General features: G+C 37.9%; 1 protein-coding gene across 2 annotated transcripts; it reads left to right on the top strand.

Annotated features, from left to right (window-relative positions):
* The first annotated feature begins 3738 nt into the window (after nt 1-3738).
* LOC121420409 (putative thiamine transporter SLC35F3) lies at nt 3739-19244 on the top strand. 2 transcript variants are annotated; one of them, XM_041615045.1, is made up of 8 exons: nt 3739-3910; nt 12785-13315; nt 13653-13953; nt 14547-14772; nt 15189-15314; nt 16284-16473; nt 17182-17271; nt 17949-19244. In XM_041615045.1, exons 2-8 carry the CDS (start codon nt 12955-12957, stop codon nt 18158-18160), a joined length of 1506 nt encoding a protein of 501 aa, XP_041470979.1. In that variant the 5' UTR covers nt 3739-3910; nt 12785-12954; the 3' UTR covers nt 18161-19244. The 2 variants fall into 2 exon arrangements, with proteins under 2 accessions (XP_041470979.1, XP_041470973.1); XM_041615039.1 differs by lacking the exon at nt 3739-3910 and adding an exon at nt 9763-9921.
* Nucleotides 19245-22539: the final 3295 nt, after the last annotated feature.

Genomic DNA, 22539 nt, shown 5'->3' with positions numbered 1-22539 from the left:
CTCCTGTAGAGAGACTGCATGATGGCTATTGTCATGTACGCGAGAAGTCCAGAGCAGAATGTTGATTTAATGATTAATTCTGAATTGGGGCATCTCAATAAAAAAATCTGACCATCAGCCACCGGTCACTTGGCAGTTAAGTTTTGAATAGGCTACAATCCAGGAAGTGAGACTGTGAGAGAGAGGGGGGGGGGCTGAGAAATGGAGGTGGAGGGGGATGGTACATAATGATATTTAATTTATATAAAGGACAAAAAGAAGAGGAATGCCCTTTTAACCAAGTCTTAGCATATCTCACCCTCTTGCTTGTAGCAGGTACCATCACATTACTCTGACTCTCACGAACACAATTCTGAGGTCCACAAGATAAATATGCTACACTAAAATTACAATTCCTGTTCACTCATGAATTAAATTTCAACTTAGTAACTCAAGAAATTTACCTAAGAAACCAAAACTTATCTCACCCATTAATTTAGCTTTACACCCTTAGCTTCCAAAGGACTAACCACTCAAAAAAAAACTGTAAGGCTAATTCCTGCCCAGCCTAGCTGAGCTTAGTCTCTCAGGAAGAGGGAAGAGGGGGTAAAGATGGAGGGAGAGGCTGCTAAATGTTCTGTTAACCTTTATCCCATCAAGGTACTTAACCTACTTAAGTCATGCATATTACCCCTATTCTCCTGACTGTCATGAACACATTACTGAGATCCACATGATAATCAGGGGCCGCGGAACGGTTTTCAAAGTGAGGGGGGGGGGGCTGACCATACAAAAAATTACAATCGTATGGTCATTTTTGCGTTTTTGTACATGGTTTTGGAAAAAAGTGTGGGCTGAAGCCCCTGATAATGTCAAAATGCTGCACTAAAAATTGCAATTTGTGATCACTCATGCATTAAATTTTTATTCAAAAACGCATGAAATTCTCACAAACAACAAACTGACCACAACTGATCATTAATTCACCAAATAACCCTCAACTTTGCAAGTACCAAAAAAAAAAAACCCTGAAAGAAATTGGAAGGCTAATTCCGGCCCCCCTAATTTTCATACCCTTTGTTTCAGTGGACAGTGCTCGCTCAAGCATGAATAGTTTTCCAACTTTTTGGTGTCATTTGAAAGTTGACTATATTTGCTTTCCATATACATAAATCTTTTCTCCCTAAATGATGCATTTATTATTTGGCAGCCATTTCAAAAGTGTATAGTTTTTTGGGGACACACTGTAGTAATTGAATATGATGGCGCTCTTCCATCTCTCATGCGCCAGTTGCTTTCGGAAATACTGGGACTTAGGCAGTTAAAGGAAAACACATGTAACGTCAAACCATTATTTTATCGACTGGTATGCGAATTGGGTCCTATACAAAATTCACATTTCATCATAATGGGGACACATCATTTACACATGTATGAAGAAATGAAACATTTATGATTTCATGTAATATCATAAGAAAAGGAAAATGGAGATGTGACATAATCAGCCCACCTAATGAATATTCATGACGATGTACATATAACCTTTTTCACAAAAATAGTGATAAATTTTTCAATAAAGTTCAATAACTTTGTTATTTGTTATCCGATTCTGATGAAATTTTTCTTTGTGAATTTTACTCTATATTTATTTGGATATATAAATATTTTCAGCCCGGATCATCCCTTCAACAATAAGTTTTTTAAAGATAATGCGTCTCTCTTTTTCATATTTTGAACAAAAATAAAATTCAGTGTTCAATAGCTTTAAAAAATGTGCATATCTCATAGAGGCCTGATGATTGATATTTTGATACTTATAGTTTAATCCTTGGGGCAATTTCATTGACGAGTGGATACCATGCGCGACCATGCATGGGGTCTCGAAAAGCACCCGGAACAAGTATATTCCATATTCTGAAAATGCACCCCTTAACAAGTATTGGCGTGTGGAACCCTACCCTTAACATGCTTAATTAGTATTGGAAGCAAAACGATACTCTTGGCAAGTATTCTCTGAATTGAGCCCCTAAACGAGTACAGCGATATTTTAATTGTCACGGACGTCAGACATCGGATTTTTACCTTTACCTACATCACTGGGTTTGCCCCACCTCCCACACCTCACGCAAATCGTAATCTAATTAATACGTATAATGTTGAATTCTGGGGCAAAAAGAACATCCTTTATGAAACATTCAGTCTTAATTTTTCATACCCTCGCAAATCTGACTTTGCTAGCGAAATTAATAGATACCCTTTTTTCATTTGTTTTTGTTTTTGACTCCCTCATAACGTTACGTACGTAACGTGCCCTATCTTGAAAAGGCATCTTTTTTGGGGGTCGCTCATGGTATTCACTCGTCATTGTAAGTGCCCCCCTCCGGAGTTTAATTTAAACTTGTATAACCTACCCCGTCAAAAGATGGCGCTATAAAGCTGTCATTGGTGGTTCGCTTCTTAAAAAAATCAGTGCTTAATGGGTCTAGTACATGGACGAGTCAGTACTTGGCGAGACTGCTTTATACAGCTGAGATAGGGAGACAGAATAATGGGGGGGGGGGGATAGAACATGATGAGGGCCTACGTCTTTCTATCAAGCAAGGAATAAAAGAGAGAGCCTGGCATTTATCTCTCGTCATCAGCCTCCTAGCTTTGGCAGCGGAGTTTTCCGCCTGTCCAGTTATTTGTTCATTATGAATCAAATGCACATGGTGAAAGAAAATTAATTTTTATGATGTAAAATAACCACCATGCACCACCACCACCACAATAGTTAGAATTTGTGTAGGTTTCCAGATGTCAGTACAGTCAGTTACATCCAAGACAGAATTTATTAGTGGATTCCCATTCCTCAAGAAGGGCCAAGGAACGGGAAGAGGCGGGACCCCCCCCCGCACCTGAATACATTTTATCCCTTTTCTATTCTCATTTGCGTTTTATTGCCCCATAGTTCGCATGTGATATTACACCTATTGTTTCCCTCCTGAAGGAAGTGATCTGAAAGAATTATTGGCAAGTACTTCCGGCCTAAAAAGTGAAAGTCATTTTGGTCTAGGGCAGAATTCGTGGTCAAACTGTGTTACCAAAGGAGTGTATTCCAATATTTACCCAAATAATGATTTCCAGTTACATATCCAGTGGAAAAAAAAGGAAGAAGTACATACAACTGGAACCATTTTCAAGTATTCGAAACACTTTTTTAGGGGGTGGGTGATTGAAATATTTGAATGGTTCATTATTTCAAGCGTATTCATGCCTACAGTTTAAGATATTTTTCATTACTTTCATTGAAATGAACATTTGTTTTCTTCAATTTTTCATCATATTCCAAATCATTTTACAATAAAAGAATATGAATAGGCCTATAAAGAGAAGACGCAATTCCCCTATGAAGCAATGAAGCTTGTGGCGGAATAACGCCCGTCAAAACATATACATTACAGTATATACATTTTTCCTATCTTTGTATCAGGTTTTTTTCCCCCACATTCTATCACCTCTGTTCCCCTTCTTGGTGTGTGTGTGTAGGGGGGGGGGCGGGTGCCCATAACCAAATTGTCCTCCTTTTCCAACAATATATTTGTATAGTGCATTAATGGAAGGAGAGATATTCTCGCACAGTATTTAGTAATCTCAAACGAAAGGTACACTTTAGAACCCTGAACCATGGAGAGGGGCGGTGTCACGAACCCTTGTCACCCACATATTGCTTTTCCTATTCAATTCGGTCTGCGCTCTCCACAGTCATTTCCACATTGCACCTGCAACATGTGCAAACGGGGTCATTTGAAGATAAAACACTCTGGTTTATGGAAGTATGATGCATGGGTACTTGACTAAGAGCGTAAGAATATATCGTGAAAAGGATTTATCTATTGCTAACAATATTCTGTGAAGGATTCTGCTAGAACTACATGCGATGCAGAGTTATGTGAGTATTTAGTCATGATTTAAAAAAAACCTTTGTTGCCCGTTGAGGTTGGTTTGTTCCCGTGAATTTTGCATTAATTTTGTTTGCAGGCTTTATTGCCTGAATTCAATTGACTTTTTCGCTATGCAAATAGTTTGCTGCTCAAAGTCAATATCTTTACAGGATCTTCTTCACCAGCCAGTGGGGTTTGGAAACAAACCCCACACTGTCATCTCAGATTTAAAAAAAAAAGCCGCTGAACACAAAGTCGGTTTAGAAATGAGTCGGCAATCTGCTGGTTAAAAAAAATCAACACTCGATAAATCATAATAAAAAGCCAGACAACTCATATATACGTTAGATGTATGTATAGTATATATCATAAAGCTAATCACTTGATTAAAAATTATTGCAGTATATATACATTCTTTTCCAGGTACCACTTTCAAACTTTATTTGATATGTCAAATTGATTCAGTTTCCATTAAAGATATATACCATGAAATTTCTTGCCGGTAAAATGTCCCCCCACTCGCGCCGAGACCTATCCATAAAACAGCTAAACTGCACTCAATATCTGCATGCAGAATTAATTTGCATTTTTTGTAATCGTCGGTTGTAACAGACGCGTATATTCACTTTTATTTTTTTAACAAACTATAACCCCCCCCCCCCCCCCCCCCCGAAAAAGAAGAAGAAGAGATATAGGAAGACGATTTTGATGAGATTTTGGTCCATCTAGGGAGAACGAGACTGCCTTTCCTCAGGACTGATATTGTAAACAAAATATGAACATCGAAAGTTGACAAGTACCCCCCCCCCGAACGCCACCAATGTCTACCCATGGACCTATACAGTGCGTCCCAGAATAAACGAAACCGAGATTTAGCGATCATTTATCATAACTTAATCATAAATAGAATAGACAAATGACCTACCAATTTAAAGCTTAGAATCTCCTCTTTCATCTGATATTACTTAGCTTATTTCTTATTCACGCATGAGTGAGCAAAAACAATTTGAAGAAAGGATACCAAAAACTCATTTGGAGGGGGTTATCTGGGTTTCAAAAGAAAACCACATTTCTGAAAAGTTCAATATCTGCTCTTTAATTTGGTACCAAAATTACAAAAAATGGTCCAGAAATAAAAAGTTCTGTTCATTTGAAATAAGGCTTGTATTTCCATAATTTCACGAGATAAACGTGTTTTCACCGGTTTCCCACAGAAGCTTTCGCATGGTGAACAAAAGATTTAATGCATGGCTGATCGTCAACAAAACAGAGTGTCGAGAGAGTTTGAAAGCCATCCTGGAGAACCTCTTCATTTTATGAAATTATTGAAATTCAAGCCTTATTTCAAATGACCAGAACTTTGTTATTTCTTGACCATTTTCTGTAATTTAGGTATCAAATTAAAGAGGAGATATTGAACTTTTCAAAAATGTGGTTTTCTTTTTGAAACCCAGATACCCCCCGCCAAATGAGTTTTTGATATCCTTTCTTCAAATTGCATTTGCTCACTCATGCGTGAATAAGAAATAATCTAAGTAATATCAGATGAAAGAAGAGATTCTAAGCTTTAAATTGGTAGGTCATTTGTCTATTTTATTTATGATTAAGTAATGATAAATGATCGCTAAATCTCGGTTTCGTTTTTTCTGGGACGCACTGTATACTACAACTGCAAAAAGCGTAGAATTGTATACAATGGTATCTAAACCACTTCATCACATCCTGGATTGGGGATAATCTGCAGTATCACCTTCCGGTTGCCCGCCCAATCATTGTATATTTTGCAAGCAATAGTCGGCGTATATAGGCGGTCGGTTGAAGGCAGGGGGGGGGGTCTCTCTGATATGTATTATTTTGTTTACTTATGGGGAAATATCACATACAGTATACCTATCTCGATTTATATCAGTATATTGTTTGTACAAGCTTTATTTGCAATTGCCAATGTAGTTACTGGGTATTTTATTTTCTTCTGTTGAAATAAGCATTTGAATTAAATTTGAAATAAAATTGTCGATGCCACACAGACACTTACAATGCTTGCTAATCTCACTCAGTTTCGTAGATTTATAGGCCCTTTACATTCAAGTCTAATGAAAATTCATCATTACTGATGTCGATGCATGTACTGGTATGATTCAAGCATATATGCTGCGGGCTCGTGAAATTGAAATAAACGTAATAATGTTCGTTCATAAACCAAAAAAAAAAGACATTCATGATATGCTGGTATTATGACAAATTCTGCCCCTACCCGTACAATGATCTTAAATAACATCTAATGTTTAATTTATTCATTCATTTATTCATCTATCTTTATTTTATTCGTCTTTTATTTATGTAGTTATATCAATTCATTTAGGGGCCGTGTGCCAGGGGCCCATGCATGGTTAGAAGTACAAGCAGGGCATGGAGGTAGTCTATACCTCTAAGCATGGTAGACGATGGCTAATATAGCATTACCAATAGTCTTCAACTATGACCCAGCAACATTCTTAGCATTGTTGCCTTGTAATAAAGAGAAGTTACAATGCCAACTCCCTGATTGAACACACATATTCCCGACAATAAATCTGTACCGCCAGAAGCGCCATGAGCCAAAATTTCCGAGGGGCCGGAAGTGGCGTATGGGGCAAACTCTATAAAATAAGTTAACCACTTTTATACACTGACACCCCTCTCCCTTTTTCTGTGATGGTTTTTGACGTACATGTGATATCCAGAAAAATATATTGCATTCACCCCTTTTCCTTTCATGTCTATTTTCTTGGTCGTGAAACATTTTTTTTCCGGGAGGCATTGCCCCAATCGCCTCCATTTGCACGCCATATACCGCGATGATTATGGAAAATCAAGTGTTTTTCCATTCAAATCATTTTAGCTTCTCTTTACAAATAAAAAGATATGGGCTCCTTCATTTTCTGTATGATCACTTTTTATCTCAAAGGATTAAGAATATTAGCTATAGAGTCAATGAGAGACACAGTTTTGATCACTTATAATACATGTATATTATTACAGCAATAGCTATGGCAGATTCAGGGAGGGGGCACATCCGGCCCATGCCTCCCGCTTGGGATCCACTCATATTCAAAATGTTTGATATAAGTATGCCGTTTTTACACAAGTGAGCCCTCCCCTTGAAAATTACAGCATATATTTTTTAATGGGAATATGTCGATCAAACACAAGTGAGGGCCATTTTTTTCTTCTTTTTTTCTTAAAAAATTTCCTCGGAAAAATGTGCTCCCCCTTTGGAAAATCCTGGATCGGCCCCCAAGTGGTAGGTGAGAGCATCAATAAGGTTAGCATGGCGATCTACATGTATATCTTCATGGTAAGTGTAGGCTGGCATAATGTCATATAAACCCAAAGTGCAACTGAGGGTATACAGGCTAACAATTCCCTATTGTATTCAGATTAGAACGCACGTGATGGCCTCATGGAAAACGATGAGATTTCACAAATTATGAATACTCCCCCCTCCCCCGGCCCCTTATTTCGAATTAATCTATACCGAATTAGTGATTCAAGAAAAGTAGCTTAACTATACTCGAGGGGGCGGGGATATTTGGAAGCGGCATGGGGTTCTTCCCCCACTATGTCGCTGTCCGGGAAAGCCGGGGGGAGGGGGTGGGCGAAGTTGGGAAAAAATACTGAAACATAATTTGCAACGAGTCTGATTAACTCCCTGTATGTCTAACCAAAGACAATTAGTCCTACCCTCCGACAATTAGTATTGATAAAACAACTACCCCCTGAACTATATCCCTTCCCGAGGACACCGTCATAAATCAATCAGACAAAGCTGTTGTAAAAACTTGTCAATCACTCTACCCATGGAGACTTCAAATCAATTGGACTCATTGGTGATATAAAGCACTGCTCCGTTACACAAATGTCTAAAATGTCATTTTTATTTACAAAAAAAGTTTTGCTTGATATTAGAGTTTTCTTGCATGCGGACATAAAACAATATACTCCTTGGTTTATTTTTATTATTGCCCCAGGGGAATTAGATGCGTTTTAGGAGAAACTATCCCCGGATAATTGGGACTTGTCTATGGGAAAATTGCCCATACACTTGTGATAATTCAATTATTCAGTTGCCAATTTGAAATTGACATAGGGATCTTAAATTCAGAACAACCATATCTTTCCTGTCTAGTTTCTCTCAAAATCTTACCATTCTCTTTTACTTATTTTAAATAAGTCTCAAAATTTTTGTTGGTGCATTAGAGATTGGTTTCTCCCAGGGGCAAATCCAGGATTTTCCAAACGGAGGGGGGGGGGGTCATATTTTCCCTAGGAAAATTTGACAACCCAAAAAAAATCACTTAAAAATGAATGTCATTGAATGTGCATGCCCACTCCCTGCCCCCCCCCCTCTTCTGGTTTCACCGACACGAGTGATGCTGGTTTATTTCGCACAGGGGCAGGGCAATGGATCGAGTTAATATTATAATTTCCAGAAACCAGGGGCAGATATGATCTTAAGGCCTAATCTGCCCTTAACTTTCTGGAAATAATAAGAGGAGTACGGGCCCCGGGACTATATTGTGCGTCTCGCCGTTGGCTACTGGGGGTAATTGTCCGGGTACTTTACCTTATTGTCCTGGAGGGGGGGGGGGGGGTGATATTCCCGGTGTTCCCGGTGACATCATTGTGCATTCTTCTATTCAACTCGAATGTAACACGATAAAGTCATATATGGTTTTATGAAATTTTTGAAGTCAGTTATTATTCACTGGAAAATGCAATAAAAGAATGCTGCAAAAACAAGGCCGGCGATCGGGGGGCACAGTTTTTGAAGCACTAAAAAGTGCCATTTTTATTAAGAAAAGTGTCTTTTTTACGCAAGAAAATGCCCCCACACGAACGTGTACTGCGCCAATTAATCTAACCTGAGAAGGACTCGTTTTAGGTGATACCAAGTGCCTTATATAGCTTTCTCGTATATTAGTGCCCATTTAAGCCCCCTCTCGAAAGTGGTCTGTGCCCGATCTCGCCTCGGTCAGAGTGAGAATTATGTGTGAGCAAGTGCCCGGCCCCCTGCCTTCTTGTGTCTTTTCTCGAACAGTGCCCCCTTTCACGCACGAAATTAAATGCCCCTTACGAACGTGTTCTGTGTCCCTTTCACCTGAGGATCCAGTGCCCCTATTTGAAACAAGAAACATGCATTTTCATATGTTACGACTTATGAAGGAAAAAAAAACTTGTAAGAATAATCCATAATCCTATGTGCCTTGGGTTTCATGAGTCATTGTGAGTGGGGTAGATAAGCAGTGGCATCGGCCTACATTTGAGGGGGGGGGGGGCCTTGGGGGCTGCATGCCCCTCAATAAAAAACATTTCAAGAACAAGAAAAGGAGGAAAAGAAATAGAAACAGAAAAGGGTGAAATGTGATATCATTTTCTGAATAAATTATGCCAAAATCTATCACAAAATTTTATTTTCTTCATGAAAATGCCAAAGTCTGTGCTTGCTTGCAAGCTTCGAATTAATGATACAATTAACTTAAGCTCACTCCTCGATTAACATTTTAGCTTATTTGTTCCCCTTTGTTTTAAGATTGTGCCCTTTTCGAAAGAAATTGTGCCCTATTTATCCCTATACACCCCCCCCCCCCCCAACTTCGCTCCGCCCCGGGGCACCGCCGCCCCTGCGGCAAAAACAAAAACAGAGCTGTCGAGTAAAATGTAAATATTTCTTCTCTTTCGCTTCACGGCGGCCGTACCGTACGTACGCCAGCGCCTCTGGCTCGCGCGCGGCGCGATCGCCGCTATCATTTTGCGTGCAGCGCAGATGATGATGAAATAATATCATTCAAGTTGCGTTGCCAAAGCCGGCCAGTCTTATCTTAGCAGGGTCATCGAAAGGGTACGTCGGGAAATCGGAGCCGTAAATGTTCCGCTTTGGGAATAGGAGAATCAAACGCTTGTCTGTAATTCAAATGAAGTGGAATATCAGAAGTGATAGAGCATAGATTTGCCTGTTTTTAAGTACGGTATAGACATGGTAGGTCTACTGAAATAGATTTTTACATGACAAAGGCCGATACATTGCACGTGCTGTATGCAAGAATCGGTACCCGGTACCGGTGCGTTGCGCAATATTACTGGTATGTCTTCCCCTTGCTAGTACTAGTAGTATGGTAGTGGATCGTATTACCGAACACTTTTCATGAATTTGATCATATCAAACACATTATTCCAATAAAATTCACCAAACTTTCACCATAAATACACAAATACCTACAAAATATAAACATGCAGAATTTTTGCCGAAATTGTTTTTCATTTTTACGACATCAGCTTCCAATCGGACCCCTCTTCGCAAGTGAAATATTTTGGTCACTTGAAAAGGTATCGTATTACCGAACGTGTGTTTTCTATGGGAAAAGCTAAAAGTTGGGAAAACGACAAAGTCACTGATGAGCTATTTTGACCATATTTTATTGTTTTGAGGATATAAAGACTTCGAAATTGTGTTTTTGATAATTTTTCATCATTTTTCTATTTAAGTTCCCTTTGGGAGGAAGTTGCAAAGGTTTGAGCGTATTTGATTATTTTCTGACGCATATGATGCGCGCGTTCGGTAATACAAGGCCGGTCGGTAATACAATCACTATACTAGTAGTATTAGCCTTTGGCTTACAAATACTTTGTTTAGGAACTGACATTTGAGACTGCAAATGAGACTCCATAACCTTTTCTCTAGCACTCTTAGCAGTAGCAATTTTACTTTTGCCTGACTTAGTATTAGTTATCTTAGGTATTACAAAGGTTTCACTTATCTGATCATCGCTAGCCGTGCCTGCGAAGACCACTCCATCACCTCCAGCCGTCCCGTTTCTCCGGGCACTCACCTCTGCATTGGAGGCCCGTACCGCCGTGCGGACGGCCTCCGGTGAGAATACAGTGTCAGTGGCGGTTTCCATTTGGTTTTCTTCACTTGCAAAATTAGCCATAACAGGCTAAATTCACAAATTACAGTTCTAGAACCGGGCTCAGAACTTGTAAAATTAGTATACAAATAAGCACTCTAACGCTTTCCTCCTGTAGAGTGCGAAAAGCGCAAAATTCTTCCAAAAATAACTGAGGAAAAAATGACTGCCCGTGGTCAGTCGAACATGCACAAGGCTCACTGATGTGCGCATGCGCAGCTCGTATCTCATATAATCCCGTAACTTGGAGTTACGAGATAAAATTATCAGTGGACATGCAGGGGATATTCCTCTGCACAGTGCAATGACACTAGAGTAGGCATGCCAGCGCCAGTTAACGTTTAGTATCAAGGACAAGGCAGCCAAGAGGCTCCTAGAGAATAAAAATGATTCACTAACGTTTGGCGGAGTACAGCAAGACTGCACATGCCGACTTAACCAAAGAAAGACCAAGACATGTGCTTACTAGTCAGACTACAGTTACACTTGTTCATTAAATCAAAATGAGTGTCTCCATGGAGCCTCGGCCAGGGATAGCCAGGACGAGGCTCTAGGTCTAGGCTTAGTCAGACTGTCTTTACTCCCCATGGAGCCAGGGTCAGGGATTGTGTCTCATTCATGATGTGCATGTAATGTTAGAACCTACCACGAGAAAAAAAAACAACCAAATTTTTGCCCCTGCCCTGGCTGAGATTTCAACTTCTAAAAAGATTTAGCCCTAAATCCTGTAAATGGGAATATGGGATACAACTTAATTTCCGAAATTTATACGATATTGATTCAATTTAAAAAAAACGAAAAAATCTTGAAAAGATGGGGAAGACTTGCTGCAGTTTTTACGTCGCCATCTTCATGATCTTGTTCTCTTTTGTCTTTCAAGACGCACGTCTGTGTGCGTCTTGTAATTTGGCGAAAGACAAGAAGATGGCGACGTAAACATCGCATCAAATCTTCCATCTTTCCAAGATATTTTCTCGTGTTTTAAAATGAATTCCTTGTTTAAAAATGGAATTGATATCGTATAATTGTCAGAAATAAAGTTTCCCATTTTCATGATTTAGGGCTAAATCTTTTTTAAAAGGAAAGTAGAAATCTCGGCGGCAAAAATTTCAGGTTTTTTTGCGGTACATGCACATGAATGGGATGCAATCCCTGGAGAGTAAGCACACGTTAGTGAATGATTTTTGCTCTCTAGGAGCCTCCTGGGATTGCATCCCATTCATGTGCTTGTACCGTGAATAAAAAATGAAACTTTTGCCCCCGAGATTCCTACTTCTAAAAGATCTCGCCCTAGTTCATGATGTAAATAGGATGAAACTTCATTTCTGACATTTCTACAATATTGATTTCATTTTTAAACAATTCATTTTATAAAAATGAGAATAATAAGAAAAGACGGGGGAAAATTGCTGTATCGTTTATGTCACCATCTTGTTCTTTGTTTTTTGCCAAGCTACAAGATGCATATTGAAAAATTTACCATGTATTGTGGGCCTGAATTGCATCATATTGAGCTCATCTAGGAGATTTTTTTTGAGGAGCTCAATTGAAAAATTAAGGAGAGCGATTTATTGAGCTCCATGAAATAATAAATGTGAAGGATGGTAACATGAAAAATTATTTAATCCTAAATTTTATGCCCCCCCCCCTTAGTTAATATTTGTTGAAACTACGTGCATTGATATATTTTTTTGCCAAATGCATGTTTATGTACAGTTATGTACTGTGTAATGAAGTAAGGTCTACTCACTCGAGCGAGAATAATTTGTATTGTAATCGCTCACAAAATATTCTGTATCTTTTCCTTATCAGTCAATTCCCCAGCAGCAACTAGAGCCACCTCAACTCTGATCAGTGATTGAAGTAATGTTACTCGAGCGAGAATAATTTGCATTGTAATTGCTCACAAAATATTCTGTTTCTTTTCATTACCAGTTGAATCCCCAGCATCAACTAAAGTTGCCTCAACTCTGATCTGGCCAGTGACTAGACCAGTCTTTTTTTTATGTTGAAGCAAGTTTGAGTGGAAGTGTTTTCCATTGGACATTGCATGAGTCACATTTTTTGGGTGGTAGCAGGGCATTGCTGACTTGCACTAGTGTACAATGGAATCGGATAAAGACAATAACCAGCAAAACAATGGCCAGCAAGACCCATCAGCCGCAGAGGCTCCGGTGAGTGAAATGGACAGTACTCTGGTAGAAGGTGCTCCAGCGGAAGGTGTTCCAGAAGGAGAGGCTCCTCCAGCAAAAGAGGCTCCAGCAGATGAGAAAGTAGAGATTGAGGATGAGGTAAAGCCAACAAAAGGGGAGGCAGAACAACCGGGGATTGAGGAAGCAACAGAAAAGGAACCTATGCTTCTCCCGAACTCTGAGTCTGAAGGTCATCAAGGGGACGGTGATCATGCTGCAGAAGTGCAGAAAAAAGTAATACCGGAGCAAAAGCAAAATGGAGCCCATCCTACAGGTAATTATTTTCATGAGAATGAAATGCTGATAGAAAGAGAAAATTTATATTGGTTTATTTTCATAGTTCTCTATTTTCATTACTTTTTATATTCATTTAGTAAAAATAAAGTAATTATTAGCTTTTGAGCTTTGTACATTGTTGAATCATACAGATATGCTGTTGAAAAGAAAGAACTTTTATAATGATTCATTTTCTCCCTTGCTACCTTTATTTGGTAAATATAAATTAAATGTTTGGGTCGAAGCCTTCTCCATGTGAAACCATACATGTACATGGGAAGAAATAGTAGGAATGGAATTTTCATTCTTTTCAATGTCTGTGTTTCCTTTTTCAGCTGATCAAGTACCAGTTGAAGTGACAATCGAAAAATGCACCAAACCGCCCTCTTCCTCCTATAGCACTGTCCGCAAGATTCTTATAGGTCTGTCCATTGGCCTTGGTGTTGCAATTTCGTGGGTGGCGGCTACTCAGTTCATGAAGGCAATGTACGATGAGAACTTTGATGCTCCGTTCTTTATCATCTGGTTCTCAACAATTTGGATGTTGGTGTGCTACCCAATCTACATCATTGGCTCCTTGGTGATCTTCAAGGATCAGAGGAATGCCGGCTGGGCTGGTATCAAAGAGTTATATAAGTAAGTCCCTTTTAATGCCTCTACCAACCGAAGGTGGTAGCTGGCAGCAGTGTCTGTTTGGGGTCATCCGCCTGTCTTTCCATACTTTTAATGCTTTTCGCAACAGTTTAAAAAAACGTTTGATGGATCAACTTTAAACATGCTTGATGTTTATCCGAGGGATTATAATTGTATTAGTCTTGGGCGGTTTTGAGGGCAAAGACAGGACCGATTAATTGATCGACTTCACACCTGGTTTATTTGTGGGAGGAAAGATGATCTGATTGGATATCAAAGTCACATACATGTAGAGCTTGTGGCATGGATCAAATTAGAATTTGATTAATGTGGTGAACGGGAGTGACAATCAGATTAGATGAGGAAAATCTTTGATAATCTAAGGGTATGATATATTCTGATCTGGAGGAGGGCTGATATCTTGACTGCACATAGTTGAAAATCCATCTAACTTCTTTGTTATAACCATGTAACCTGATTCACTAAGAACTGAAGAGAATGAATACCAACCCAGAGACTTTCTATAGACATCCCTCTAAAATTTCCTATGTCTTTGTTGGTTTGGTGGAATGATGTGGTATTTTTCTTCTCATCAGGGCTGATCAGCAGATATATGGAGAGAGAGGCATGACTCTCTGGAACTGCCTAAAACTGACAGGTCCATTCTGTGCCCTGTGGATAATCACAAACTACATGTACGCTGCGGCTCTCAAGTTCAAGTCGCCGACGGATGTCACAGCACTCTTTGTCACCAATACTGCATTTATCTATGTATTCTCTTGGATTTGGTTGGAGGAACTGCTCATCCTTCTTCCTGCCAGGGTGAGTTTCCTTTTCTCTTCCTCCTCATCCCTTCTCGCTCTGTTCTTTTTCTCTTTCAACTGCTCCCTCAAAATAACTCATGAGAAAAAAATTATTAAAAAAAATTGTGTGATAATGACTTAGTTGTTCAATATCTTTTCATACTCTAGTCAAATCTCTCTATTAAGGCAATTCAAGGAAAATGGAAAAAGTGGCCTCATGAGGCAGATCTGTGACTCTGTATAGACAGGTTCTTTAACACATTTTCATTTCAAATGGGAGACAGTTTTGGTGGCCACTAATACAGAATTTCATTATTTACTGGTGGCCATTGAGACAGGTTTCACCATACTTGTTTGATTGTTGTATTTGGTATTTTAGGGTTATGTTTATTTGATCATATAATTTCTCCCTTATTTGTCCCACTTTGTCTTCAGTTATGCTCGGTGCTTCTGTCCATTGTGGGTACTGTCTTGATGATGGCAGCTGATGGCTTTGGAGGCGGGAGTGTCATAGGAGTACTCTTGGCTTTGGGTGCTGCAATAGGAGCGGCCCTCTACAAGGTAGGTCCCACATCATTCAGAACTAACATAACCTCATTACAGAATCCATATCTTCTCTGGTCCATTTTCTGAGCTCCGGATTAATTTAAACTTGGTATGTTTTATGAATCTGTTCGTAAGTTAAGGGCAACCTAATGGACAATTAATTAGTGATAATTTCTTAGGCTTTTAATCAACATCAATAAAAATTTGGTGTATATCATTATCACGTGAAAAGATCACCAGTCATTCAGAAAGTATCTCATAAATTATGAACAGCTTAATGAAACACCCACCTGTTTTAAAGTTGCAATTTAACTGTTGATGGCCAGTTGTAATACACCACCACCACCTCCAACACGTTCAATTTATTAGCTCATTTGACACTCATTCATAATTGTCTGTGAGTTATTACTAAAATAATTTTCTTGACCATTGAAGCTCAAAGAAAGAGCACATGAAACATGAGAAATGTACAATGTAAATAAAAGTTGATATTTCCAGCTGCCGAATACTTTAACACAAAGTGAGAACATTGCAGGTTAACATGACTTCAGAAAACCATCCTTTATTCAGAGCCAAATTATATGGTGCGATTTTATTATTGCCCTCTTTCTTTCAGTTAATCATTCAGTTGAGGCACCATCTTTGTGTAGCTCTCAATTCTGAATCGTCTGGTGTCCCAGTTTATCGATTTCTCTCATTTCATGTTTAATTTCTTGTTATTGCAAATCAGGCGGGGTGTGTTTCATCAAGCTGTTCATAAGTGACGACCGACCTTTCACACAACTGGTAACCCTTTCTTTTGTTAAATGATATATCCAATGTAGCTGTACTAGCGGAATTTAGCACCTGAGAACATGTTCCAGTCATGTCTAAAGTCATGGATATTGGGTAACTTTATGAACAGCCTTGTGGTCATTCTATAAGTAAAAGCAAATACAGTATTGGTAATCAGTCAATCACCTTCCATACTATCACCCCCTCTAGGTTCTGTTCAAGCGCTTCTTGGGTGATGCCACCTACGGTCAGGTGTCTCTATTTCTCACCATGCTGGCCCTGCTCAACCTCGTCCTCCTCTGGCCCATCATGCTCGGCCTCTACTTTGGCAAGCGGGAGATTATGGACTGGAACAACCTGCCTTGGGCGTTCCTCTGCGGGACGTCAGCTCTTGGCATTGGTTAGTAAAATTTAGCCTTAAAGCTAAATCCCATTAGTTGCAGAAATCAATGATTTCATTTGAAGTCTTTAAAATCAATTTATGGTAGATCTAGTTCTGGTTTAGTTGCACAAACCTATCTCTATTAACATTAAGTCATGAAATATAGGCGGAAGAGTGGCCATGACTACATTTCAAGATCATTTATGTATATGTAGATAGGGACATGTGGGATAGCGACTATTATTGCTTGGAAAAGACTTGACATTTGCTTGTTTTCTTGGATTCTGTTCATGTCCTATTTGTTTGAAAATGTCTGTCTTAACTTCACTTAATTTATTTTCATATGTTTGTAATATTGAAATTTCTGTTTTAGGACCTCAATGATAACAGCATACCAATTACTGATAGAATCACTCTTCTACAAGAAGATTTATAAATTAAATGAATTGCATATTTCATTTTTTTTTACCACAGTGATTAGCTTGCAAAATGTCAAGATTTAGGAGGAAATTATTTTAAGGATCCAATTTTTTCTGACTTACGATTTTCATAACGGATCGAGCATGTGATCTTAAACACATAAGAGTAATGTCAAAAATTTGTTTACAAATTATAATTTCCTCCTTTTAAAGCCTCTTTATATTCTATTGATGTATATTGTATTCAATAACTCTTTAGAGTGAACATGCTTTTGAAAGTATATTTTGATATTTCTCTCTACCACAGTATTCAACTTCCTGGTTAATTTTGGAATAGCTCTCACCTACCCCCTCCTCATCTCCCTGGCTAATATTGTAGGGATCCCAATCAATGCAGGTAAGGTCAATTCATTGTCACTTCAATTTCTAACAATACAATGAATTTTTACAAGGAATAAAATACAGGACTACAGTTTTACATTTTTCATTTTCAATCATTTTTCGGCATAAAATATCAAAATCAACAATGGGTAATATAATACATACAGCACAAACAAGACAATATATCAATACAACAACATTAGCATTATATTGATATACTTAGAGGGTAACAGCCAAAAAGGAGATAAATCTTATCTACGGCCAACCTAATAAATAAATGAGTAAAATGCGACTAAAATAAAGAATTATTTTGGTATGGGCATATGTACATAAAGCATATTCAGAAAGATACTGTTAACCCCTTTATATTTTAAAATCTAATGAAATGTGCTTTTTAGTAGTTATACTATTTAACTCTTTCTTCTGTGTAGTTTAAAATTTAGAGTTGCTGGATTATGTTTGAAAAATTAGTGTGAAGTGAAGAAAATGCACACGATAGAATCAGAGCCTTATTATGAACAATACAACCGAATAGGCACTATTTCAATTGTCTATGTGGAGTGTCGAAAAAAAAAGAGTCAACAGAAGCCAGCCAGCTTTGGTTATGGTAGTCCATAATAATGAGGGATAATTAAAAAATCAAAACAGGCCGTGAAATGAATATTTGTGCTTTTTCCATTTTCTTTTCTTCAGTGATTGATACAGCATTCCTAGATATGGAGCTGCCTCCTCTTAAGATCGTTGGTGCCCTCCTCATCATCGGTGGTTTCATCATCATGCTCCTCCCCGAGACGTGGCAGACGAAGGTGGCATGCTGGAAGGAAGGCGACGCCCCCTGCAGGCGGAGAGGGGACATGCAGCGTGTACCGAGCGAGGAACTTGAAGAAAGAACTGTGAGGTTGTAGCTGTTTGATGGATGGTGGTGTAGGGAAGTAGTCATCTGAACACAGCACAGTTGTACATGTAGGTCTAACGAAGTGTACAATCAAACTTGCAAGCAATTGTATCTGTTTGGTACATAGTTCGTTTTGGACTTGCATTGATATCAAGGAAAAGTTGAACTTTTGTTCTCAACACAAAAGAAAAAAAATCTGTAGAATTACCTCAAAACTTTTGGCTGCTAACTGCAGCCTTCCTCAGCAAGACCGAAGTGACCCGATTTGAGCTGTAGACGTAGCGATTGATATCAAAACGTAGACACTCGGAACCTTGTATTGCTCTCCGTCCCTATTGAGTTAAGGTTTGAATGAGGTAATTCTTCAGATTTTTTCGCAATGTGTTGAGAGCAAAAGTTCAATTTTTTCTTTTTTTTCAACCAACACAGATGAACTTTGATGATCACATTGATATCAGTTGTATTGTGGAGTTTATCTTTTACATTAAGGGGCTGTTATGTGATTAAAAGCAAGGGAAGATATAAAATGCAGACCAATGGAATACCATAATTCAAATGTTAGCTTTAATTATGATTTTCATGTGTAAAAATCATCAAAATAGGATGTCTCTGACACGAAAATATAAGTTTTCACAGGTTCGTTTGTAAGATGTGATTGAAATTTGCTAGAAAATAAAGATTTTTTACTCTCTCTCTTTATGCATTGGCAGGTATGTATGCAACTCTACTGTGCAAATGCTTGGCAACTTGCAATATTAGTAGGATAAATCCTTTGCTGTGCACTCCAGATTTAGTATTTATGTCATGATGTTGATAGGGATATTACGAGACAAAGAAATAGTGGAGTGTGTGTATTCTGTTCCTTAAGATGGATTTCTTCAGTATTTTACTTGAAGTCTTTGTGTCCATTTTTCTGTCTCAGGTGTGAAGTGGCTATTGGTGCTGGTCATTTGAATGTTCATGGGTGTATGTTTGATAGGACTCTTCATTGGTTTGTATAAGTGTGTATGTTCCAGTGTGCACTGTGATGAGTGTGGATGAAGAGAAGACGTTAAATTACAGAACCTGATGAATTTAAGGATAATGAGTCGTAATGTATTATTAGAAAATGAATACAATGATGGTCTGCAACTGGAAATTGAAAGTTGTAGATTTGGTTGCTGGTGGCGACTGGCGATAATGATTTGTATAAAGTTAGTAGCTGTTTCACAGTCCTTCACGTTTATAATATCGTGGAGCTCAATAAATCGCCTCAAATCAATTCATTACACAATGCATGTATGAAAAATTGTAGATTTTCCTTAACATTGTATCTATGCAATAGCTGTGTTAGCTATTAATTAAACTGTGGTGAAACTAGGCCTAGGTCAAGTCAATACGTTTACAAGATGTCGTACGTGCTCCTGCTAAAAAAAAATAATAAAAAATAAAAAATTGAAAAAATTTCACTTTCCCGACTCAACTTTCAACTTACCTCGGTAAATATTGTAGTCCCACATATAGACTTCCATGGTGTTGCCATGAAAATCTACATATGGGACTGCAACATTTACCGAGATTAAATTAAAATCAGAGTCGGGAAAGAGATGAATATTCTTCATTTTTCTGATAGATTTCAACTAAAAGTAATTTCAAGGAATTATGGAAAAAAAGAAGGCGATTTCATGGATTTAAAGATGTGAAATGTGAAATTTTAGCAATTTTTTCTTTTTCTTTTTTTTTAGGAGCGCGATTTTTTGCTCTCCTTATTTTTTTAAGGAGCGCGGTAGGAGCACCGGCACGATCGCGCTCCTCAAAAATGAAGGTCTGTGTTTGAATCTTGCATGAAATAATTGTGGTGGATACTTGTGAGCAAGAAACCAGAGGACCAAATGCAGAAGGTCCCCTCCGAGGGACCTAGTAATGATAAATAACTCATCAAAGGGTATTGATTCACCAGCGGGAATCGAACCTGGGTCACTGGTATCTGAAATCCCTGCTCTACCGTTGGCATGAGCCCCAAGGTCGATGTTTTAAAAAAGTTGATAGATGTTATTCATGATGGTTGATGCCTTTATTTCAAAAGTATCTTGCTGCCACTACATGGCTTTTTTAAAAAAATCCTATTTATCTTTAATTGGAAGAGTTTTCCACATGTCTTGAGGTGAGAATTGGGACTTGAGCTGTTATTGTGCCTTTGGTGTTTTTTGTTGCTTTGAGCCTATTGACAACTTGAATTTGAAGTAAACCTCCAAAGTGAAATTATTCACATCTAGAGATTGTCAGTGGCATTTATAAATCATGCCTTATAGTAAGCTCAATTCATCACATAAAACTACCATGTCCTTGGCCTAACGATTCTTTGAAAATCTGGACCATTATCATTACATTTGCCACTCTCCATTCAAGAGAATTATAGATATATCTTTGGAAATATCCGACATCATGTCATTGCATTGTTGACTACTGAATTATGTAATTCCCATAGACTTTGTATAGGGACCATCCGGTTCTAGAAGTGAGCGGGGTCATTAGTGTTGAACATTGCCGTATCTTATGGATGCATGCAGATAAACATGCATGTGTGACGCAGAGTCCTGTAATGCAAAGCTTATTGATTGATCATAAAATTGATTTTTGTGATTGAATATACATTATGTTCATCGCTATCAATTATAAGAATGTGTTCGGCATCAATTTGTGAGTTTTATATCACAGGGCCCTTGTTGCTGGTACACATGTTTGAAAGCTGACATCCAAATGACCTATTGCTATTAATGAGTGAATTAGATATTTGTTTAAAGTACTGTGTATATATCTATAATATTTATAGATATTATTTTGACCAAATAACTCGGTACATTAAAATGAAGCACAAATATCTATCAGTCTTGTAATTAATCATATATAATTTATTTTGATTGATGTTGAAAAAAAATACTTGATTTATATAATTTTAGTATAAAATTATGACTTTAAAATTTTTTTTTTTTCTTTACTTAATGTTTTCCCTATTTTTATCCACATAGTATGATTAATATGTTTTTAAGCACTGTTTATCTGTTTCATATTCTGTTTGCACAGTCTATTTTAAAGTGAATAGATTGATCTATAATGTGTTTTCGTTTATAGTAACTACTAGTATTGATATTTTTCCATCTTGAATTTTTCATTTGGAATTCTTATATTCAACTCAAACAAAATATATTTGTTGCATTCATACATGCCGTGAAACAATATTAAAAATGAAATTTAATAGAGATTTTCCCATATTATTTACACACTTCATGTTTTCACTACAGTATCCATAGACTATTCACAGCCTTATTTTCATGAGCACCTTGTGTGTGTAATTTACAGAATATTCCTCATATTGTTTTAAGTTTATTTCAAATTGCAATTTTTGAAGACAATTTCTCTGGTGAATTGGTTTTATGCATGCATTTTATTTTTTTATTTTTAGCAGTAGAGTATACTGCAGGTTGCCTTCTCGTTAATGGCAAGGGGGGGGGGGGGGGTTAAAGGCAAGGGCTGGATAACTGATTTTGACACATGCACGACATCTGTTTATATATGCTGGATGAATGAAACCAAATTCATATCTCCCTTGATGACTGTGTATACCCCTTTTATTTATCCAGTACAACCAAAATGGTAGGCCAGAAGTGTTTTCCTTTTGTACCAAAAAATTTGCCTGCGTGTGCTGTTTTCATTTATAACCAAAACAATTCTGATGGACTCGTTTTGAGTCTGAGGTTGTTTTTTTTTGGGGGGGGGTGGGGGTTCACATCCCAACAAATTTAAAATATGAACTGTTGCTGCAAGGAAATATCATGTTATTGCATAAAAGCACGATTAAACATGTTTACTGTAGTTATTTTTCTGATGTAGACTTTCTTCCTGAAATGTACGCCTGGGCCCAGTCTTACAAAGAGTAACGATTGATCCAATCAACCACAATTATGGAAAGCCAGCAACGTCAACATCTTAAACACAACTTTGTTCAAAATGTTTTCTAGATACATATGAAGTATTTTCAATCATTCAGTTTTCTTCAAAATTCAGTGTGCTTCTCTTTATTTACAAAGGACATTGTGCAAATTTCCCGTGGAAAAAATTATGACATTGATTGATTTCCACGTACTTGAGGTTGATCAGATCGATCGTATCTCTTTGTAAGACGAGGCCCTTGCAAACGTGAGCCTTGAAGCAGCTGTGGTTTATAATAAAGAGATGATTTTTTAAATAAATCTTTTAACAAACAAGAAGATATTGAGGTTTCAATGCTACGGTTTTTGTAGTGTTAGGTTCACTTAGTGAGGTTTCATTCTCTTTTTGAAAAATGTCCTCCATGATTTATAAACCAACAAGAATTATCTGAGTAATATATTGTTCCAAGATCGACCGAGA

Source organism: Lytechinus variegatus, chromosome 1 (genome assembly GCF_018143015.1).
Source record: "Lytechinus variegatus isolate NC3 chromosome 1, Lvar_3.0, whole genome shotgun sequence".
Lineage (NCBI taxonomy): Eukaryota > Metazoa > Echinodermata > Echinoidea > Temnopleuroida > Toxopneustidae > Lytechinus > Lytechinus variegatus.
The sequence above is the reverse complement of the archived record's forward strand: the minus strand, read 5'-3'. Positions and strand labels throughout refer to the sequence as shown.